We start from the raw sequence: 25647 nt of genomic DNA on the forward strand, positions 1-25647 counted from the left end.
TTGAATCTTTCGTGAAATACACACTTGTAGAAAGAGAGTACCTGCGTATATATAATTAAGATAAATGCTTGATCTTAGCTAAATTAAGATAAAAATAAATTAATTGCGCAAACATAAATTCACAATTTTAATTAGAATTCCAGGTGCGTACAAGATTAATCCAAGATTGTGTTTCTTTATGAATGTTAAATTATTTCATTCCATTTCCATTTCAGACAATTAAAATTTTCTTAAACACTACTTGATTTACAAAATTTTGAGTGTGTGCAAATACTTGTTCACAAATCTGGATTATCTCCAACTATAGGAGTTATTTTTCAAATTATGTATGTGGTTATAATCCAGGATTCGGACCTCACATACTAATAAAAGAGTTTTTGCTTAATAAATAGCTTCTTTTAATCTCACCTATAGATGTCTGTTGTGAAGTTCTAGTGATTCAAGAACAATATTTCAAAATTGGTTCATATATATATAAAACTTCCTAGAATTTGAGTAGTGTGGTTGTCAATAATGGGTAGAATTGGTGAATGTTACACGTGTGTAAGGTGATCACTTAAACCAGCCTATGACGGTCGTCAGCCCCGTAAATGCCCAGACTTCCATATTCTTCTTCATGTTTTATGAGATGTCAAAAAATAATACTACTTGACTTGTTGGTGAAACAATTAGTTAAAGAATTATAATTTTATGCATAACATTTTGAATATGTCCACATATACTTTTTCAAAAATCAGGATTATCTCCAATTATAGGAGTTATTTTTCATGTTATTTTTTTGACATCTCAAGATAGATGAAGAAGAATATGCAAGTCTGGGCATTTTCATCTCACCAATAGATGTCTCTAGTGAAATTCTAGTAATTCAAGCACAATGTTTCGAAATTGGATCATATATACGATGTCAAAAAAACATAACTAAAAGTTCACAATGGAGTCTTGGTACTAACACAAATGTTTAGAAGAGAAGCATTAAGTTGAAAAATAAGGATAAAAGTGGACTAAATGCAGACAACATGCGGTCAATCGGAGGAATGTGATAATCAACTATGTATATTACAGATGTTCAAATAAAATAACGAAAAATGCAAGGCTGCAATAAGTACTATCGACAAAATTAATAAAGGCGTATTGAGATGATTAGGATATGTGGAAAAAATAAGTAAGGATAGACCTCGGAAACTTGATATGATTAAGTATTTTAAGTATTTGAGTGTGGGAAAATAAGAAGATGGAATAATCGGCAAGTATGTTTTAGGGAATGAATGAATGTGGAAAAGGCGAGGAAATCTGCAAAAACAGAGCAATGTGTGGAAGTCTACCCTTACAAATAATTGACTATAAATTTTTAGACTTTGTGGCACATTTTATAAACTTAAAACAAAATAACTTTATTTTAACCACATTTTATTGGCAAGGTTCTTGTTGAAACCGGTTGAAAAAAAAATACCAATAAAAAGTGTTTAAAGCAAAGATTAATTTTATTTCACAAAGTTTATAAAATGTGCCACAAAGTATCTGCGATAAACATTCAAGACTAGTTTGTAAGTTAAGTTATATTGCAAATTTATTTGTTTTTTTTTTTTAAATATTATTTTGCGAAATAAAAAGTCCTTGTTTTTTATCCACTCACATGTGAGTGGATAAAAAAAAAACAAAGTTATTTTATTCCAAATAATAATATATCACTACGATCCACAAAGTTAATGTTTTCGATATTCAAAATATTATTGTTTTTGAACTTTCAACGTCAGAAACAAGTGTCGGTTTTCAATTCCCATTCATTACTGTGCCCAAAGTACAATTTTCTTGAACTGCAAAGTTGATTCCTTTGTTTTGTTTGTTAAGGCAATGAATACAGTATTGTATTCATCCGGTGGTTTGCGGATTAACGTTCCCAAAGAAGTGTTGAATGTAGCAGAAAATCTCTAGGGTTGGTGGCTTTGCGCCCTAATTAGGATTCTGAGATATTTATGAGTTTGTAATTATTGTGGAAACCCTACAAAGGCTAGCTTATTTTCTACCGATGTTAAAATATGAATATTCTTACAAACATTTTTGTTAGAATATGAAAAATGATAAAAACGTTTAAATATTAAAATAAAACACTAGTAAAATATTACTTTTTAATTTATGAATGTAAACACGACTCATCACGAAAAATATTGATGTTTTCAATATTTTCTAGTTTCAATAATATTGCTTGCTATCTGTTGGAAAAGTAAAGGAAATATTATTGGAATAGAAAGAAATTAAATTCCAAATCCGATCGTATCCAAATTTTGGTTCACAAAACTAAATCTTTAGATGTCAATTTAAATAACTCCTAAGTGGATAAACCAAAGATTTGAACATACTCGAACAAAAAATAGATTTGTTGTATTTTACAATATACACTTCTACAACTATACAGTATTGTAAAAAATAAATAAAAATAAATTACAAAAATATCAAAACTTTTGTAGATTACATGGTGAATATATTGAAGAGCTGATGTAAAAAGATCAGCTTACAAAAATATCAGCTTAAAAAGATAGTGCTGTCACATGTCCAGCTCCTATCTGTGTTCCACAAGCAGTCATATGATAAGGTCGTAACTCATCATCAGCTTCTCTCGGAAGCTTGCCACTCAATATCATAAAATCTCATCCCATTGTGCTATTTGTGCTGAATCGAGCATACCACTTGGGTTTCTTCATCTCTCTTCATAACCTTATCCGCTCTTAAAGGTGTATAGGGTACTGCATCATATTAACGCAGTGTTATCTTGATCAGTAACACACGATGGAATGGTGATCAGCCCTCCAGTTCAGGTACCAGTCAAGGGTAATATTGATCAAGCGTGAAAAAAATCACTTATATTTCGCCGACCCCCCCCCCTTGGAATCAAACCCGGGACCACCAGTAAGGTAGCTAAGCGTGCTAACCTACGGAGGCGGACAAAACTAACACTTGGACTTTATAATAATATTATGTTTTGAGTATTGAAAGCATTAGCTTTGTGGATCAAATTAATATATTATTTGGAGAAATAAAAAGTCTTTTTTTTTTGATCCACTCACATTTTTAGTGACCATTTTTACATTTTTCACCTTCACATTTTTTAGTCGTAAATTAAACCCTGTAGAGGGCAACAGGTTGTTGCCGAAACTAGTTGGTTAATAAAAATGTTAGTGGATCAAAAACAAAGTCTTTTTATTTCTCCAAATAATACATAAAAATATTCATAATGATATTTTTTCTATTTTATTTTTCTCATTTAAAACAAGTAATTTTATGTGATCCCTCCACTGCGTTGTCATCTTCTATTCAATGGAAATATTAAACAATGGTTTTATGAATCACGCGGATCATCCAGCTTTTTATTCTGACGTTAAACAGCCAAAATGTAAGCAACATGGAAAACTGCACACGACACGAGACTCAAACACAAAGGGATCCACGGAGATTTAAAACAGAAGTCAACTTCTTTGTTACGGAGCTTATTATCTACGTACAGTTATAAATCACGTATGTAAGGGTATCTACCAAAAGCACGCAAACAAATTAAAAAATACGTATGAATATTCTCATTATATTATTCTTAAAATAAAACTAAGACTTTTTTTTTTTTTTTTGACATCATCAAAGATGAAGAAGAATATGGAAGTCTGGGCATTTACGGGGCTTACGACCGTCATAGGCTGGTTTAAGTGATCACTTTACACACGTGTAACATTCACCAATTCCACCCATTATTGACAACCACACTACTCAAATTCTTGGAAGTTCTATATATATGAACCAATTTAGAAACTTTGTTCTTGAATCACTAGAACTTCACTAGAGACATCTATTGGTGAGATGTAAAGAAGCTTTTTTATTAAGCAGAAACTCTTATATTAGTATGTGAGATCCGAATCCTGGATTATAATCACACACATGAGAAACGCCAGAAAATACCATTTTCATTTTTATTATAAAGCTTATAATTTGACCAGATAATTTATTTACAACATTTTTAGTGTGTCCAAATACTTGTTCACAAAATCTGGATTATCTCCAATTACAGGAGCTCCTGTAATTGGAGATAATCCAGATTTTGTGAACAAGTATTTGGACACACTCAAAATGTTGTAAAACTAAGACTTTTATTTTTGGTACTTTTCTCCAAAAAGCTCAATTTTCCAATGCCTTTTCATCCCCACTTGCACGAATACTAGTTTGGTTTTCCCCTAATCTGTTCTCAATACATAATACCTAATATTTTTTCTCCGTATGCTTTTTTACATAATAAGACTCAGGCCAGCCTCAGCTCCTTTACTTACGTCAATTGTATCCTTTTAACTTACTTTCATATACATATCGGTAAAGTCAACACCACATCGATTCTATATGGCACCTTATGCATCACTGAGTGGGAAATTGATCCCAAAAGAAGCACTTTTGTCTAAATACATTTCAAATTCCCGACATTTTACTAGGAATCCGTTTAAAATGGAAATGAATTCTTGATTAATATGAATAATGATAATACAAATTAAATTATTGAATGAAATTAGTGTTTATTAAAGTGGTATTACACAAAGTGAACGATGAATGATAAAGAGAGTGTTATAATAATTTATTCTGCTATCATCTTAGAAGACAAAGAAGTAAGCATTGTCCGTTGCTACCCACCGAGTATGATAAAATTATTACTAGATAACATAATTGCCCAAAGCTAAGTCACAAGACGTTATAACAAAATATCGTATTTTGCCTTATTACGTTACCTACTATAACATGTTATGTTATCCGTTAAAAGTAATAAGTAATTCAAGTCAGAGAATGGATATCATTCGAGTCGTAAAGTGATATTGTTCTATGATTCGAAGAACGGGAATACCAAATGAGGTATCTGAAAGAAAAGAATCATATTACTTGAGATTAAAGATCTTCTATCAATATTATTACACTTCCATTTATGGCTAAAAGTGGGAATAAATTTCATGACTTTACGATGCTGTAACCGGTGAATGTCGAATTTTCCTTGCCGATATTTTTTTGTGCATTTCGCTCCTTTTAAATTTAATTATATCACATTAAGGTCTTAAAAAGGGGTGAAGAGCAAGAAAGTGGGTGGCGGTTTAAGCTGACTAAGTAATATAAAGGAAGCGGAAAGTTTCATTAAAGAATGAAAGCTTAAGGATGTGAAAAGAAAAGAGGAAAATTGTAGATCAGGCGAGAATGTAATGTCTGAACTATCCAATGCGAAGTATCCCAATATGTAGGGAATATTTTTTATCGAATAGTATTTAAAAAATTCAATATATTGCGATTGAAAATATTGAATATATGAAGTTTTATCTTTATGAAGAGATATTGAGAAAATTAAAAATACACAAATCTTGAACAAAAATATTACAACGCGAACGATGAATAAGGTACTGAAATGTATAAATAATATATCATTCTAGAGTTTTCGAAGGATCTACATAAAAACTGTGATGATTTCCCAAGAGCAAAGAAAAAAATAGTATATATATATATATATATATATATATATATATATATATATAAATATATATGTATATATATATATATATATATATATACCTATATATATATATATATAAATATATATATATATATATATATATATATATATATATATATATATATATATATATATATATATATATATATATATATATATATATATATATATATATATATATATATATATATATATATATATATATATATATATATATATATATATATATATATATATATATATATATATATATATATATATATATATATATATATATATATATATATATATATATATATATATATATATATATATATGTATATATATGTATGTATATATATATATATATATATATATATATATATATATATATATATATATATATATATATATATATACACATATATATTTATATATATCAATACAGACAAAAAAGATTAAATGGTTTGTTGAAAGGTTGAAAGAATTAGTGAGTAAAAATGGGCTTTCGATCTTTTATTGACTGGCTTCAAGTGACATACTCCATAGATCAATACACATTTCTACTAATCATTTCTACTACATAGATGGACGAGAATATGGAAGTCTTTATAAATACCTGTCATAGACTGGTTAATTGATCACTTTATACACATAAACATTCACCATTCTACCCACGATTGACAACCACACTACTCAATTTTTTGGATCTCCTAGATAAATGATTAATCTCATGACACAATAAATGAGTTCACATCAGCCATCTATGTTGGATGGGGAAAGCTTCTATTTGGCAGAGACCCTCTTTTTTGCATGCAAGATCTGAACCTCTTACATACTTACATAACCGAAATTTTTACGTACTCAGAAATACCTGAAGACATGATTTTCAATTTTTAACGAAGCTTATGTTAAAGTTTGACCAGCTATTTTTAATCACAACATTTTGAGTGTGTCCAAACATATCGCTCACTCCTTTCAAGAACATCATAAATCAAAAAACTTGAATTTTCAGGAGAACTTTTTTAAAGTTTAAAAATATAAAACAATGTATTAAAAATATTAAGCCACTTATTGATCTCTTTGTTGTGCAACATATATTTTTACGTAAAACTTTTTTTATTTGAAAAATATTTAGTTTTTTTTTTAAAATAATTAAACAATACCTGTTCTTCGAAATGCAAAAACAACACTATCTGCCCCGTAGCGGATACATATTGAGTTAAAAATATGCCACTTTTGCTGGGATATAGTCCATTTTCTGGGCATTCCGAAAACATGCACAACTGAAAATTTACGATTTTTGATCTATAACGTTCTTGAAAGGAGTGAGCGATATGTGTACAAATCTGTTTTTTTTTTACTTAAAATAAAAATAACTCGTATGTGGAGAAAACCCAGATTTGCAACCAATTTGAATCATAAAATGGAAAATCACAAAGTTAGTGGTTCAAATATAAATTATAAGTTTTGGTCACACTCAAAATGTTGTGATTAAATTATTTCTTTGATTTCTGAAGCTACTGTATATTCTGCCCCTAAAATTATAATTAAAGGGTGAAAAACTATTTTTAATTGAAAAAAACCGTATGTATCTTCACAGTTTGAGAAGCGTTTTTAACTGAGATTAAGTGTTGAACTATTCGAGGGTGGCCCATTTTATTTCCAGCCTCGCGCTCTTTTGTTCGAGACATAGCAATAAACGATTTGAGACTCTTTTTTCAATTACATTTTATCTGCAATTAATTCACGAGCGAGATTTATGGAGGCATTCGATAGTGATTTAGTGATTTTTTTAAACACTGATTGCAAAAGTCATTGCATTTCCGATCACTTACTTCCCAGTCTTATGAGAAAACACTTGAACGAGGTAGAATAATAAGTTATACCTAACTTCCCTGTCATAGGCTGGTTAAGTGATCACATTACACGTGTAAAATTTACCATTCTACCATGATTGACAAACTCACTACTATTTACAATTTTTTTAACTCATATATATATATATATATCATAAATCTATAATTAAGATTAAATCTATTAATAAGAGTTCAATGCAGACATCTGTGGTTGAACAAAAAATATTATTGTTTAGCAGAGATCCTTATATTTAGATATATGCAAGATCCAAACACCGGATTTTTTTACATACTGGGAGACACCTAAAAACAATAGTTTTACTTTGAAACAGCTTATATTATAATTTGACCAGATATTGTATTCACAATATCTTGTGCTTCCTAATCTGGGTTTCTCCACTTAGAAATTGAACGGTGGATGTTACACCTGTGTAAAGTTATTACTTAACAAGTCTATGACAGATCATAATCACTGTAAATACCCAGACTTGCATATTTTTCTTCATCTATGTTGAGAAGTCAAAATGTCAAAGAAAACTCCTTGGTGGAGAAACCCAGATTTATGAAGTATTCAAACGAAGTTAAAATATTGTGCAAAACTTGAAGTAATTTTGTTTTGTAATATTTCCATGTAAAACCCATTTTGATCAAAATGCTTTGTCATACATTTTAAGTGTATCATTTTCATTAAACTGGTTTTTTATTTCCCGGAATACAAGTGCCGCATGCGATATTTATTATTTTGTCCCGGGACAAATATTGAGTATAAAATAAATTTGAAGAGAAGTGTGATTTATCTCTAGTGTTAAATTTGTTCCCTGAATATTTAAACGCTGACGAACTCGACTCGAAATTCCCATGCCTTTTAATTAGTTTTTCATCAAACTCAACACACTCGAATTCCACTGTAATTAGATTTTGGGAGATGGCGATTATTGGAAATATATTCCAACTACACCGGGCCGAGATGAGCCTAAGTTTGATGCTAGCATGAAAATTTTGAATCTTGAAAAACATACGATCAAGAAAAACATACATCGCTCACTCCTTTCAACAACGTCATACTTAAGATCAAAAAACTTGTTTTTTTGAAGATCGTTTTTAAAGTTTAAAAATATAATAAAATGTATTAAAAATAAATATGAAGCCACTTAATGAACTTTTTACTGTGCAACAGATCTTTTAAGTGTTTCTAAATGTTTTTTCTCCATATTAAGTATATTTACAAAAATATATTTAAACAATACCTTTTCTTTAGAATGCAAAAACAACACTTTCTGCCATGTAGCGGGTAAATATCAAGTTAAAAATATGCCGCTTTTGCTGAGATATAGTACATTTTCTATGCATTCCGAAAATAAGCGAAACTGAAAATCTGACGATTTTTTATATATAAACTTGTTGAAAGGAGTGAGCGATATGTATATTTATTATTAAAAAAAATTTTTTTTAGTTAAAAAAAAAAAATTGTGTCTTCTTTACAAAAATTATTTAATTTCATACTATTTCTGTTAGCCTAAGCGGCTCATTATAAGAAAGAAGAATCTTATTGTGGTAGAGTGGGGGTCGAACCGAAGAACTATGACTCATGAGTCCGCGATACTAACCACTGGACCACAATCATGGATAACATCATGGGTAAAATGGTGAATGTTACACTTGTGTAAAGTGATCACTTTACCAGCCTTTTGACGGTTAGTAAACACTGTGCCCAGACATCCATTTTTTCCTTCATCTTTAAAATTCGGTAACTTAGACGAATGTGCGGCAAAATAATGTTCGAATTCTGAAATCATGAAGGAATTTAAGGCTGAGATAAGCTTTATTGTTAAATTTCAAAAACTTGTATTGATATGGTTTGGACGTGTGGAGCGAATGAGTGAGGAAAAAACCGTAAAAAAATATGTGATAGGAATGCAGTTGGAAATAGAACAAAGGAAGATCAAGTAATGTTTGGCATGGTCATTTTTTCATATACCATACTTGCATTGTCATGGTCAAGTACATTTCATATTGGGTGAGGCGAGGTTAGGATGGAACTCAAAATACATATTTTATTATATAAAAGTAATGTTAGGTTAGGATAATAGAACCCAACAAAAGGCTTGCTGTTTTATCTACATTTTGTGTTAGGTTAGGTGAGGATAGAATGTAAGATATCGTAAGAGAAAAAGTAAAATAAATGTTGTATCATGTAAAGGTTAGGTTAGGTTATGTTAAAATGAAAGAATTTTATAAAATACATATTGTATTATCTGGTTGGTTTTTAATTTATCATTCGCGCAGTTTAGCGGTGTTTATTACGTTGTACGAGGCTTGCATTCTTAACTATAAGATTTTACATATTTACAGGTTTAATAAAATTTCCGAGAGAGGATAATAAATTGCTTTTCATATTCTTTATAACGTTACCGTAATACTCGTAAATAACGTTGAATCTTACTTATTTTCTCATCTTGAGGCTCTTATCTACGGTTCCTTAAAATTGGAAAAACATCGCAAGGCGTTGTTTATTACTTATTAAATTTAAATAATAGCAAACAAAAGATTCGTTAGTATTTACAAATTGACGCAAAAAATCAGTTTTAGGTCCACATTCTTTGCAGGTAAAAAAAAAATTTTTTTCGCTCACGAGGAATAATTAATAAAAATATACAAGACATATCGCTCACTCCTTTCAAGAACGTCATAAATAAAAAAAACTTGATTTTTCAGGAGAACGTTTTTAAAGTTTAAAAATAAAACACAATGTATTAAAATAAATATCAGGCCACTTTTTAAACTTTTTACTGTGTAACAGATCTTTTTAGGTAAAACTTGAAGGTTTTTTTCTCCATTTGAAAAATATTCAGTTTATTTAAAAAAATAATTAAACAATACCTTTTTTTCAAAATGCAAAAGCAACATTTTTTGCCCCATAGCGGGTAAATATTATGTTAAAAATATGTCTCTTTTGCTGGGGTAAAGTACATTTTCTGGGCATTCCGAAAACATGCACAACTGAAAATTTACGATTTTTGATTTATGACGTTCTTGAAAGGAGTGCGCGATATGTAAGACCGATTGCCACATATAGGATAGAGACCAGAATATATTTTCTATTGGTCTCAAATTTAAATGAAACGTCCATAGTTTTGTTATATAAAAAATAATGAAGTCTGAAAAATCCAGGCTCTATAACTTAGCATTTTGATTGTTTGAGTGATCATTTTATACACTTGTATAACTTTCACAATTTTGCCAATTGTATAAAGTTATCGCTTAAGCTAGCAAAGTGCTTATTTGTTGAGTCTGGGCCTCAAACTTCCATTTTCTGCTATCTTTGACATACAATGTTGACATGTCAACCGTTAGAATTAATGATATTTAATTGTATTATTTTTTTTTTAATTCAATCTTTTGAGAATCAAAATGTAAATTACTTTAAGGAAACAGTATTACTTTCCATAAAAATCTTGAAAACTTCAATATCGTGTTTAAACGATGTCAAATGCTTTTCCATAAAAACAACATAGCAAAAGTTTTAATGAAATGGAGATACCAAAAATAATAACCAGAGTTCGGATATAACAAAAAACTGGCGTTGATAGAATTTCTGAGAGAATCGTAAGCATTGTTTGAATAGACCATCAGTATAACACGATGTTTAATTTTTGGTTAAATTTACGTATCCTTAGAAACCTGACTGTTTATCATATAATTTCTTTCTTTATGTGATCTCCCCCTCCCCCACGTTAACGTACTTGATCATACGTCCTATGCCTTCTATTTCTATCATAAATTTATAGTATTCTAGGTATTTGACCATTATTCCTACGACTTTTATTCATATTTACAGTTTTTTCTCCTATCTGCCAATTAATTTAAAAAAGAAAATATAAAGAAAAGAAGAAGAAAATTCATAGGGTACATATACCAATTTACATATTGTACATATAAATACATATACAAATATTCAGTCAGAGCAATGAACCCGCTTATGTTCAAATGACAGAGAATACAGTTTACAAAAAAGGAATAAAAAAGCATTTCCAATAGAAGAAGGTACGATTCTATTATTAATATTAGTAATTTTCTAAACCACAATGCAACTATCATAGAATATAAAACAGTCGCGAAGACTTATTCAGACTTTGTGAAATATGAATAAGTTTCATATAGTAAAAATGCTATTTTCATTCGCAAAAAAATATGGTATTTGCATCAGAGATAGGAATATTAATATAAAAAGGAATGAATTTTGAGAACCGAGGTTTGCATAGAAGTTATTAAAAACGCTACTTTGTTTAATTGGTCAATATTTTTAGCTTTTCCACTTTATTAAATAAAGTGAAAAAGCTAAAAATATTGGTTTTAATCTAATAATATATTAAAAGATAATTAAAAATAGTGGTATCATCAAGTAATAATAAGTAAATAAATAACTCAAGGTTAAAACATAACAGTTTTAAACACTCGCTTACTTTTCAACTTATTGCTTACTTATCTCAGTTTATTAAGACGGCGTAATTTACGGACCGCACTAATTATAATTTTTCATTATATCTCGCTATGATTCATATTTCCAGCGGCCGCTATAACGGACCATCGTGCTCTCGGGGCAGTCCGTAACGAAGGTAACGACGTTAGATAATATTCCCGTCTCGCCGTTACGTGATCCGAGTACCGCTATTTAATTTGATTCGTTACGCCGACAGGAAGAAGATCCTCTGGGCACTTCCTGTTCTCAATGTTAATTAGTGTCCTCAGTATTTGCTACCTTCTGCCACACCCGGTCATTTACAGATGTTGAGAAGTTTCACTATAGAACCCTTATCCGCACCCCAATGGTGCATAGGGCACTGTGTCATATAAACGCAGTGTTATCTTGATCGTTTATACATGAAGGAAAGGTGATCAGCCCTCCGCTTCAGGTACCAGTCCATAGTAATTTTGAATAAATATTACATTGAAAAAATATATATATATTTATTTTACCCCCCTTGGGAATCGAACCCGGGACCTCCAGAACGGTAGCCAAGCGTGCTGACCTTTACACTACGGAGGCGGATTTTTTTTTCAGTTCCAATCAAACCAATATGAAATCATTAAATCACACCAAAATGTAACAATTTTACAAGCCAGAAATCCTGTATACTTAAAATCATTAATAATGGAAATGTAACTTTTTGGTAAGGACTTCCACCTTTATTGAATTTTATTTCATTACACACTAGTTTAAAAAAATTGTTTTCGTTTTCATCGACAGGACAGGATAAACATGGACTAAGCAAAAAAGGATGAAAGTAGACTGATGCAGATGAAATGCGATTACTTAGACTAATGTGCGGCAAAATGATGTATGAAAGATGTTCGAAAGGTGATTGATATAAGGAATGAATGCAAGGCTATGATTCTTTTTCAAGCTTTAATATATAATTTAAATTTATTTTTTTATATAATTTCAATGGTTATTATGTGTAACTACCCGTTTCCCTTGGTAAAATTGTGATAACCATAAAAAAAACTATCCCATGTTTTACACAAAATATTGTACATTTCTAAAAGGTATGTATCTCTTGTAGACGAATGCGGTAGATGTTCGAATGGTGATTTAGCAAAATAATGCAAGGGTAAATAAAATAAGAATTCTTGATAAAAAGTTTAAAAAAAAATAAATGTCGAGTTATAATGTAGATGATCTCAGCACTGACAATGACGAGTAGAACATCATTAAAGTCCCCATATTCATCGTTTATCGATTGAGAAGAAGGATAAATATAGGAACTTTGTTTAGAGTTTATTCTACTCCTGGGAAGCGCTAAGGTTTTCTCAAGTGGAGTAGTTCCCATATTTTTTTCTTCATTCAGTCTCTGAGCGAAAATAAACGATGAGTTGGCACTTTTTCACCTTCAACATCATCGTTTACTCTTCATGTTCCATTATATAGCTGTATTTTAATATACATGCTTCATTATAAGGCTATATTTAACAACTTTCATCAAAGACAAAGGCATGAAGCCGGTTTTCTTCTTCTACAAACTTCATAACGCATTGTTCTGTGTGGCTTTGTTCTAATTATATTATGTTTTGACAACAATATAATTCCATAATGAAACTTAAAGTGGATAAAGTTTAATAATTCCGTTACACGTTATTATGAAATCCCTTAAAATTGACAAGATAAGTAACTTATCATTAACTTTTTGAGATGTGTATAAAATTTGTTCAGGAATTTCGTCTAAAAACTAAACCATCTTAGCATTTTAGTTTAATTTCATACTCCCATACAGAAGCTGTCCGAAAAATTAATTAATTCAGTAGAACAATAGATTTTCTTATTATTTAAATTAATGACTACATATATCCAACGACACAGTGCTGTGGATCAGATCAGATAAATGTAAAAGAAAGGAAATAGAAACCACAAATCTCTAAAATGTTTAATTACACAAGAGATACTATATTTTAGCATTTCAAATAAAGGTTTTACTATATTTAAGCAGCTGTTAAGATGCATGCTATCTGCCATGAGAAAATTTTTGTATTGCGTGTATTTCTGTTACCTTCAACACATGGCGCTGTCATTGGGGTAAAAAAACCTTTTTTTCATTGTTTTTATCTGTCATTGGAGATTTTGCGGTCACTGCACACGAAAATTCGTATTTTTATAGATATAGATTATGAATTCAAATATACGGTAACCCCTCTGTAGTGTAATGATCAGCACGCTCGGCTACCGTTCTGGAGGTCTCGGGTTCGATTCTCAGGGAGGTCAAAATAGATATGGGTGATTTTCGCCCACATATTTATTTAATATCACACTGGACTGGTACAAGAAGCGCAGGGCTGATCACCTTGCCTTAACGATCAAGATAACACTGCGTTGCTACGATGCAGTGCGCTATGCACCATTGGGTGCGGATGAGGGTTTAAAAAATACGGTAAGGAATTCTACGATGTAAGATAGAAACCAACTAACTACACAATCAAAACACCACTTCGCCGAAGAGGTAGGCAGAGAAAATAGAACGCCACATCAATCTGAATTGCAATACAATCTTCACCTCTTCCACATTTATTCATCTCCTCATAGTAAAATATGTAAAACAAAATTGAATATTTATCAAATTATTTTTGTATTTTGACATCAAAGATGAAGAAGAATAAGGAAGTCGGGGCTGACGACCGTCATAGGCTGGTTTAAGTGATCACTTTAAGCACGTGTAACATTCACCAATTCTACCCATTATTGACAACCACAGTACCCAAATTCTTGGAAGTTCTATATACTTATATGAACCAATTTTGAAACATTGTTCTTGAATCACTAGAACTTCACTAGAGACATCTATTGGTAAGATTTCAAAAAATAATATGAAAATAACTCCTGTATTGGAGATAATCCAGATTTTGTGAAAAAATATTTGGACACACTCAAAATGTTGTAAATTTATCTACATTTTTTTAATGATACTCATACTGAAGAGAATCGTTTGAACAATAGATGAATTTTTTTTTTTCAGAAAATCGACCAATTTCCCAGACTCGTATTGTGCGATATTACTAGTGAGATTCCTAGCGAAATAAAATCTGAAAAAATCACACAATGCATCGGCCCAACAACAGAAATGAATGCCCATTCGCCCGTTATGATCATAATAATAATTATGTTTGAAAGATCGTGAGATACGTGGCTTTGAGTTGGCGTTTCTATTCAGGATGAACTCTCATATTTCCCTCCAATCTCGTTCCCGTACAAATTGAGGGCCATTTTCGTACAAAGCGTACATATCAACCATTACCATTAAACGGCCGGGGTGGACTTATGAATCAAGGGATGAAAGAAAGGTCGTGGGCAAGGCGTATCAATGGGCTCTTTTTTATAACTCGACTCAATAGAATCGTGTGAATATAAATAAAGCATTCGTTTTCAGATATAATTTAATTATTGATAAATCTTTTATAATAATGGAAAATTAGAATCAAAAATATAATTCCATATTTTCCGTCGCTTAAGTGCGAAAGTTAGGATGTTTGGGTATTAAGGACAAAATCTCTATATTTATTTATTTAAATATTTCATTTTTTAATAAGTTATAAATATATAATATTATGTAAAACATTTACCTGGTTTTTATTTTTACTACCTACTCTTGTTTGGATTTTTTATCATATTATTTCTTTGGTTTTTGCAACATTCATCAACTTGTTCACATTACAAACCTTATACAGGTGGCGTAGTTATAAACTGGCGTCGCGGGTTCATCGGGAAAGATTTATTTTCAATTGGTCTGGGTGTTTGTGATGAATTTTTCAAATTTACCTTCCCAATCCTTACTGTCTTACCTGCAGACAAGCATCTAAAATAGACGCTTTGCGGGTTGTTCCTTTAAAATAAAAATAAAAAATAATTATAAAAAAAAATACGTAAGCAAGGTAAATAATAAATGCACTCTTATTAAAAAAACTTTTTCACATTATACATTTAAATTATATTATACCAGCTCCTGCAGATCATCTCTACTATCGGAAAGAAGCACAGCATCGTCAGCATACGAAAGGTAGCAGACTAAATACCTAGACTTTTTCATCCGTGTTGAGATGTCAAAAAATGTAGAAATTAATGTATGAATAATTCTGGCATAATTTCATCAAAATAAAGATAAAAAAAACTTAATTATTCACCAGGTGCATGTCAATTAATGGAATAAATGAAAGTCAGAGAAAGAATAATGCCATAAAAATGAACCAATTTAGAAACCTTGTTCTTGAATCACTAGAACTTCACTAGAGACGTCTATTGGTGAGATGTAAAGAAGCTTTTTATCAAGCAGAAACTCTTATATTAGTATGTGAGGACCGAATCCTGGATAATAATCACACACATGAGAAACGCTAGAAAATACCATTTTCATTTTTATCATTTAAGCTTATTATTTGACCAGATAATTTCTTTACAACATTTTGAGTGTGTCCAAATACTTGTTCACAAAATCTGGATTATCTCCAATTACAGGAGTTATTTTCATTCTTTGTGTGTGATTATAATCCAGAATTCGGACCTCACATACTAATATAAGAGTTTCTGTTAAATAAAAAGCTTCTTCACATCTCACCAATAGAAGAATAATGCCAGCACGTCATTGGTCTTGTGGATTATAAGTGGACTGCCTAAACTCGGTGTGTAAAAACGACCGCAAGTTGGACAGTAAATCTGACTGTCTATCTTAACGGCCTCTAAATGCCCGATCATTTATTAGGACGGAATAGTGAGAAGGCATTTTTGGACGGTCAAGGGGTAATTCCCTCTAGGCACTCTTGCTTCGGAAACGGAAGACAAATGATTTCCCATATCCGGTTCCTATCTCGGCTATTAATTAACGAGTTTCTTTTAAAAGACGTCGGCGCGCTATATTCGAGATCGTTCCGGAAGTCTTTCCTTTCAAACATTTTATCCGCTAATTTCCTGCTGAGCAGATTTACGTTAAATTACATTTCTTGGGAATTCATATTTTACAGTCGCAAAAAAAACGACAGTACTTTTATCATTTTTTTTACAATTTCAAGAATTGTTAAAAAATCTTTTCAGTAAGAACTAAAAGTAAGTATTATAATTGATTTGAATTTAGATTTGTATATATAAATATAAATATAAATATATATATATATATATATATATAAATATATATATATATATATATATATATATATATATATATATATATATATATATATATATATATATATATATATATATATATATATATATATATATATATATATATATATATATATATATATATATATATATATATATATATATATACATATATATATGTATAGTTATATATATATATATATATATATATATATATATATATATATATATATATATATACATATATATATGTATAGTTATATATATATATATATTTATATATATATATATATATATATATATATATATATATATATATATATATATATATATATATATATATATATATATATATATATATATATATATATATATATATATGTATATATATATATATATATATATATATATATATATATAAATATATATATATATATATATATATATATATATATATATACATATATATATATATATATATATATATATATATATATATATATATATATATATATATATATATATATATATATATATATATATATATATATATATATATATATATATATATATATATATCACCATATTACCATACCAGGAAGTTATTATCAAAAAATTAAGGTGCGTTGTATTATCACAAACAACGTTAATAATAAATGATAAGAATTGTTATATTATCCTACTACAATGTTATGTTTGAATGATAAGGAGTGTCAAATTATCATACTAAAAAAAAATATGTTGATGTGTGTTTTAATATCAGGCAAGTTAACAATAAACTATATTTAACTGTTGTATCATCATACTACAAGGTTAAGATTGAATGATAAGGAGTGCTTTATGATCATGGTAAACATTAACAATTAATGATAATAAAAGTGTTTCATTATCATACGTACTGTAAAATAAAACTTATAAATATTAAAAAGTAAAATAATAAAAGATTTCAACTTTTTTTTTACAAAAATTTAATAAAATTAGTATATAACAACTCACCGTCGGTGAGTGGTTATATACTAATATTTTTATAATTTTTGTAAAAAAAAAGTTTAAATGACTTACCACAAAGTAAATGCAGTAAATATTAATAATATTGAGAAAGATTTTAATCTTGTCATTATAATCAACTTTTCTTTAAGAAAACTTCAGAATTTCTACTTCTTTAGTTTATTATTATAAGTTACAAATTCCTAAAAACACAATAAAAATAGGTTGATATTATTACGAAAACAAAATTAATTCCAAAGTATACGTGTAAAAAATAATATTTATTGGATGTCGCGTCCTCGGAAAATCCGCAGGATATCTAGAAATAAATAGCTTTATAAAACTCATGCGATAAAAATGAAATACAAGGAAACCACATTTTACGTAAGCAATATTGATGTGTTCTCTTTTTTGAAAAATTTTATCCGACAAAATGTTCCCGGGACATCCATGAAAAATTCCCGGTAATTTGGTCCTGTCCGATTTATAATGTTTATAATATTCTCCATCCAGATAATAAATGGCTTATAATGTATCTCGGCTGCGGCTCCACTTCTTAACATTGATTTATAGCCGCAATATGAAACCTTCAAGATGTCGGCTGGTGGGTACTATGTACTCTACCTAGGATGGCAAACCTTTTTGAGCCTGAGTGCCAAAAAAAAATTGTAATGTAATAATATTTTTTTATTTTTTTTTTAACATAAATTGTGTACATTTATTTGAAACACATTGTTACAAAATATTTTGCAAAGACCCACTTTGCTACCTTGTGTTTCTTGTCGGTGGAGTTCTTTTTTAATACATTTGTATTGTTTTTAACCATTTTACACACAAAAAATTAAGAATAAAAGTATACATTTTACAATTTTCATAAAATTGACTTTTGATTATTTACCCATTCCTTATTATTTTTTGACATCTCATCAAAGATGAAGAAGAATATGGAAGTCTGGGCATTTACGGGGCTGACGACCGTCATAGGCTGGTTAAAGTGATTACTTTACACACGTGTAACATTCACCAATTCTACCCATTATTGACAACCACACTACTCAAATTCTTGGAAGTTCTATATATATGAACCAATTTAGAAACCTTGTTCTTGAATCACTAGAACTTCACTAGAGACATCTATTGGTGAGATGTAAAGAAGCTTTTTTACTAAGCAGAAACTCTTATATTAGTATGTGAGATCCGAATCCTGGATTATATTCACACACATGAGAAACGCCAGAAAATACCATTTTCATTTTTATTATTCCATATTCTTCTTCATCTTTGATGAGATGTCAAAAAATAATATGAAAATAACTCCTGTAATTGGAGATAATCCAGATTTTGTGAACAAGTATTTGGACACACTCAAAATGTTGTACCCATTCCTTTATTTTGCCCTTGTTCCATATTTTATTTTGACCTCTAACATCCGTCGGCAACAAATTAAAAATGTTCAGAACAATATATTGCAGTGTCCAACTCCATATTTATTGTTTATTCTTGGGACTATCAAACCTTTGTTGTGTGTAAATCGTGTATCATGGTTGTATACTAAAAGATTTCGATGTTTTTGGATATTTTGATATTTTTGTTATGTGGCATTCCACATGCCATGGAAATAAAAATACTTCAAATGTCTGTGTAACTTCCGATTTTTCGTATAAGCAAAGTATTAATACATTGAAAGAAATAATAATGTACTTATGAATTGCAAAAACTAGACTTAATAAAAAAGACGATTTTTTGTAGTTTTTTAACAAAAAATCACCTCAGGGGACCAACACTGTGCGGGAAGAATTAAAAAATGCGATCTAATTATGCATGAATGATGTCATATATTTCGTTTCCGTCGTTTGCGAAACTATTGATGAACGAATAAAACACCCATGGCTATTTAAATATGTTTTGAATTTATTTATGATTTTTTTATTATATTATCATTTTTTTCTGTTGATTCGCGTGCCATGGAAAATCGTCTCGCGTGCCATAGGTTTCGCCATCCCTGAATTATACCAGGGTAGTATACACCTAGACTTCAGCTTATGATCAAGAAATCTGGAGGTACGAAGCTTCCTCACCTTTTAGCCGGCGGATTTACAGGCAAACCGATTATTTGTCCTTATTGAAACCTTTATGTGTAATCCGAGAAGATTTGTGGTTGTCTCCTTTGAAACCTTTGTGAACTTAATTTACTTTCATTTCCCCATTCAATCGTGTGATCGCTCACATTTATAAAACTGATTTTACGTCTCACTTTGCTAGAAAGAATAAACATTTGATACACAAATATTCTAAAAAACTCTACATATTAAAAAAAAAAATTCAAAAGATAAATAGCGACCTCGTTCTTACTCTTATCTACGGCCATAATAGTCATGGCTTTTTTACTCTTATTTTTAATATGTCACTCACTCCTTTCAACAACGTCATATATAAAAAAAAGGTCAATTTTCAGTTGTGCATGTTTTCGAAATGTTCAAAAAATGTACTTTATCCTAGCAAAAGCGGCATATTTTTAGCTTAATATTTACCCGCTACAGGGCAGAAAGTGTTGTTTCTTGCATTTTTAAGAAAAGGTATTGTTTTTATTTTTGAAATAAACTCAATATTTTTCAGATGGAGAAAAAACATTCGGGTTTTACATAAAAAGGTCTGTTGCACAGTAAAAAGTTCAATAAGAGGCTTGTATTTATTTTTCATACATTTCATTATATTTTTAAACTTTAAAAACGATCTCTTGAAAAATCAAGTTTTTTGTTGAAAAGAGTGAGCGATGTGTACTAAGTAATCGTTCAACCTATGTTTCAATAATATGCAATTGATTTTTTTTTTAATTTTCAGGTATTCCATTTTTTAGAGGCCGCTAATGTTTTTAATTTGAGTTTTACTTGGTAAATAACACCTTTTCTTAAAATCTATTTTAACACGTGTTTCGATGCATTCTATTATGTAAAATGCTATTTTTTAACAGGGCGATTACGACTTTCTATGATTCTATAAGTTACCAAAATAAAACCCAAATTCTTTGTTTTTTATATCACAAATGAAATAAAATTATGAAAGAATTACAGATTAAAAACATTAATCATAAAAATTACAATACTGTAGATTAAGCATGATATTTTTTATCCATGCACATTACACTGCATATGGTCTTCAACTCTATTGATATGTGAAGTGGAGGATTTTGTCGAATTTTATTTTAAACGTTTTACTGAATGAAAAAAAAAATCGATAAAGATGTGATAAGCTAGTTTGCAATTCAGCATAAGCAAAGGTCGGTGACGAACCCTTAAGTATAAAAGTGTATGATATTGAATAGAACCACGTTGAAAACGTACTAAGGAAAACATACTTACTAGGTTTCTAACGGTGAAGCACACAGATAATGGTCTTAAAATAACTGCGAATTAGTTTATATGAAATATTTGATTATATTACAGGGTGGCACATAATGAATCACTATTTCGGAAGATGTTATAATTTTTGCAAATGGAGTTGTACGTTAATCATATTTGATATTTTTAAACTAGACTAGCTGCAGTATACAAACGGATTTATAAAACGAGCACAACATTGTCAACACTGGCGGTAGCCATTTGACGATGTCATCTTTTTCAAAAGAAAAAAATCAATGGTTCACAAACAGATTTCCATTACTCAAAAACTTTGTTTTGAATTAGTAAAAAAGTTGATTTAAATCTAAATCGGATGATTTTTTTTGCACCACCTTAAATTTATTTTTATACTGCAGCTATTTTGTTTGCAAATATTAAATATGATTGACATACATTGCCATTTGCAAAAATTATAACATCTTCCGATAGGGTGATCAATTTTGCGCAGCCCTGTATAAATAGTTAGTTGAAATAACTAACTATTTATAATACAAACATGAAGCTAATACACTAACTTTAAACTGTCAATATCATATTAAGGTTTATTTTATACAATGAGCTAACTCAAACATTCTAAAACTATATTATAACATTAGATTTATCACAAAATAACTTAATATTCTGTTATATTAACTGTAATATTCGGTGTTTGATTTTCTTAAATGTAATCTAGATTATCGTTGCTTCATGCTTGCAAAAATATTGTTATTATTTGTAATAACTTCTAACTGGCATACTGTTTGTATTTCAATAACTATTTAATTTTTTGCTTTATTTTACTAACCTTACATTATAATAATATCTTTAAATCTTACTATCAGTGTACATACAAAAACAAAGCTATTGTACGTAGATAAAAAAAACAATAAATGCATCATATACAATCAATGTTTCTTTCACAGCATTATTTTATATTTTATTTAAGGTATTTTTTATCTCCTCTTCATATTTCTTAAGCACACAATTCTAGATTTTAGATATTTCTTCACATACGGTGTTTGTAAATGATGCGGAATGCATCGAAACACACACTTTACTTTAATTTTTATTTTTTTTGTTATTATTCAATATGGTTAAAAAATTTTATCTATAATTTTAAATCATTTTCTTAACATTTCTACTTACAATCTTAAAATTAAAAACACAGTTCCCTTCAATAAAGAGACTGAGCTCTTGTGCTTGGAAAAGGAATTATACTTGTAAGTTATGTTTGTTGGTAATAAAATTTAGTTCTATAAAAAAAAAATTAATGTTTTTTTTTAGATTAAAAAGACTGTCTTTAGAATTTTAACAATTTTAACAATAATTTTTTTACAACATTTTGAGTGTGTCCAAATACTTGTTCACAAAATCTGGATTATCTCCAATTACAGGAGTTATTTTCAAATTATTTTTTGACATCTCATCAAAGATGAAGAAGAATATGGAAGTCTGGGCATTTATGGGGCTGACGACCGTCATAGGCTGGTTTAAGTGATCACTTTACACACGTGTAACATTCACCAATTCTACCCATTATTGACAACCACACTACTCAAATTCTTGGAAGTTCTATATATATGAACCAATTTAGAAACCTTGTTCTTGAATCACTAGAACTTTACTAGAGACATCTATTGGTGAGATGTAAATTTTTTTAATTGAAGCTTTAGGATACGTTAAAATATTTGAATGATGATAAAATCCTCGAAGTCTTTTTATAAAGGCTTTCCTATATTGGCCACTGTTTAAAATAATACACGAGAGAACAAAATCAAAATGCATTAAAAAATTTTTTTTCTTTGTTTCAGGAATACATCTGATAATCTTAATCTCCGGAGGAAACTCCTTAAAGGACAAAGATGATAATTCTACACAAAATGTAGGGTTATATATCAAAACATCAAACCCGGTACATCATGTAACATGCTCAATACAAGATGGTTCAAGTGATTCTTCAGATTATGAAAATCGGTAAGTTTTTTTGTTTTTCCGTATGATAATCTTAAGTCTGAAATAATTAAAATACTTATTTTAGTTAGTATGATGTTGGAAAATTCCGCTTTAATTTTATATTAAACATCAATTCATGACTTTGGTAACGTTAAAAAAATTAAATGTTATTTTGAAAATCTCAGCATATATGAAGAAGAATATGGAAGTCCGGGCATTTACAGGTATTTCGACGGTCATAGGTTGGTTTGAGTGATCACTTTTAATGCGTGTAACATTACACGTGTGTAAAATGATCACTGAAACTAGCCTTTGACGATAGTACGCCCTGTAAATGCCCAGGCTTCCATATTCTTCTTCATCCTTGTTAAGATGTCTAAAAATAATGCCAAAACGCTAGTAATATTACCAACCGTTTAGCAGTTGCATTGAAAATTTCACTCAATAATTTTATAAAATTATGGTAACTTTAACAATCAAGGGTAAACCCACTCACAATAGAAATAGCCTGTAAAACTATAAAGTTGGAGCCTACGTAGAAACATGATATGCCGTAGCTAGATTTAAGAATCACCTGGATATTAATTTCATTGAAACCCTTATCAACACCCCAATGGTGCATAGGGCACTGCATCATATAAACGCAGTGTTATCTTGAAAGGTGATTAGCCTTCCGCATCCGGAACCAGTCCAAGGTCAGCACGTTCGGCTACCTAACTGGAGGTCCCGGGTTCGATTCCTAGGGGAGGTCAAGTAAATAAAAGTGATTTTTTCACTCTTATATTTATTTAATATAACCTTGGATATTAGTAAGTTCTAAAAATACCAACCTGTTTCGAAATGCATATTTTTTGTAATAGAAATACTTTTATGTTTTTCGACACTATTTCTTTTCGATGAGGTAAAAATTATGATTGACCCTCAGATACCAAATCCAATAAAATTCGAGTAAAAAGCACTGAATTCAACGTGTCAATATTCATAAATACATCAAAACGTCATAGGTGCAAACAAATCTAAAGTTTTTTGACAGACATTGATTCCCATTTCATTCATTTGCCAATCAAAAGTCTGTCAAAGCCTGGAAAATTGTATTAGAGATGGGATTAGTGACTTGTTATTCAATATAACTTTAATGTTATTTCCATTTCAATACGTTGGGTTTGCGGAGACGGGATGTTTTGACACGTACCGACAGAGTCGAAATTAAATGTCAGTACACATCAGCGTCCTCGTTCCGAGGAACGGCCCGCATTGCCATGCTTATTGGAAAATGGCGGCTGTATTTGCTAAGCACGACAAGCTGTTACATTTTGACTCGGTTCAAATTGCTTTAGCTGTGCCATTTTACAAAATCGCATCTCAAAGAATGTAAAAATTGAATTCAAATGTCCTTTTGAAGAGGAAGACTGACATATTTTTGATCACATGAATGTAGAATAACCCCGCAATGAGGGCGTGAGGCAGTGAATTTCTGACAATTGAAAAATGAAAAATTATTCAGAGAAGGAATTTAAATATTTTTCTTCTCTCATGAATCACAAGTAATTCTTCAAAATTGCTTTTTTTATTCAATGATAATATAAGATCAAAAACTGAAAATTGAATTATACATTTTCATTATCATTAAATATTAAAATATTATTACTATATAATAATATTTTACTACATATCGTATTTACTTGAAATGATTTAATTCTGAATAATCTATAATTAATTGAATATAAGATGATTTGCGAACAAGTATTTAGACACACTCAAAATCTTATAAATAAATTAACTGGTCAAATCAAAATAAAAAAATTACATAGAAAATTAAAAAGGACATTTTCTAGCGCTTCTTTTGTATGTGAATATCATCCAGGATTCGGAATTACATGCAAATTAAAGTGTTTCAAATAGAAAGCTTTTTTCATGTCACCATAGGTGACTTTAGTGAATTCAAACACTATGCTTCGAAATCGATCAATATATTTAGAAGTTTCAAGAATTTGAATAATGTGCTTGTCAATCATGGGTGAAATTAGTGAATGTTACACATATGTAAAGTGATCACTTAAACCAGCCTATAACGGTCGTAAGCCCCGTAAATGCCCAGACTTCCATATTCTTCTTCGTCTATGTTAAGATTTTTTTTTTTAATATGAAAAATATATCCTAATTGGAGATAATCCAGATTATTGCAAAGTATTTAGACACACTCGAAATGCTGTGAATGTTTAATAATGGGAAGAATATGAACGTTGTCAAGGTGAACAATATGAAGTGATCACTTAAGCCATCCAAATGCCAGGTCTTAAGCTCTGAGATCGTCAGACTTCCATCTTCTTTTGT

At 29.6% G+C, this 25647-nt stretch overlaps 1 protein-coding gene across 1 annotated transcript in view; it reads left to right on the forward strand.

Annotated features, from left to right (window-relative positions):
* The window catches only part of LOC148300608 (uncharacterized), a 166411-nt gene that overhangs the window by 79321 nt on the left and 61443 nt on the right, over positions 1–25647 (forward strand). Inside the window, exon 3 of the mRNA XM_088274544.1 lies at positions 23172–23334. Coding sequence (XP_088130670.1) covers positions 23172–23334 — 163 coding nt within the window. The remainder of the gene's footprint in view (positions 1–23171; positions 23335–25647) is intronic.

The sequence above is a fragment of the Brachycentrus maculatus genome, unplaced genomic scaffold, assembly GCF_059751285.1.
Source record: "Brachycentrus maculatus isolate JH-2025_06_01 unplaced genomic scaffold, ASM5975128v1 h1tg000687l, whole genome shotgun sequence".
In the NCBI taxonomy this organism is placed as follows: domain Eukaryota; kingdom Metazoa; phylum Arthropoda; class Insecta; order Trichoptera; family Brachycentridae; genus Brachycentrus; species Brachycentrus maculatus.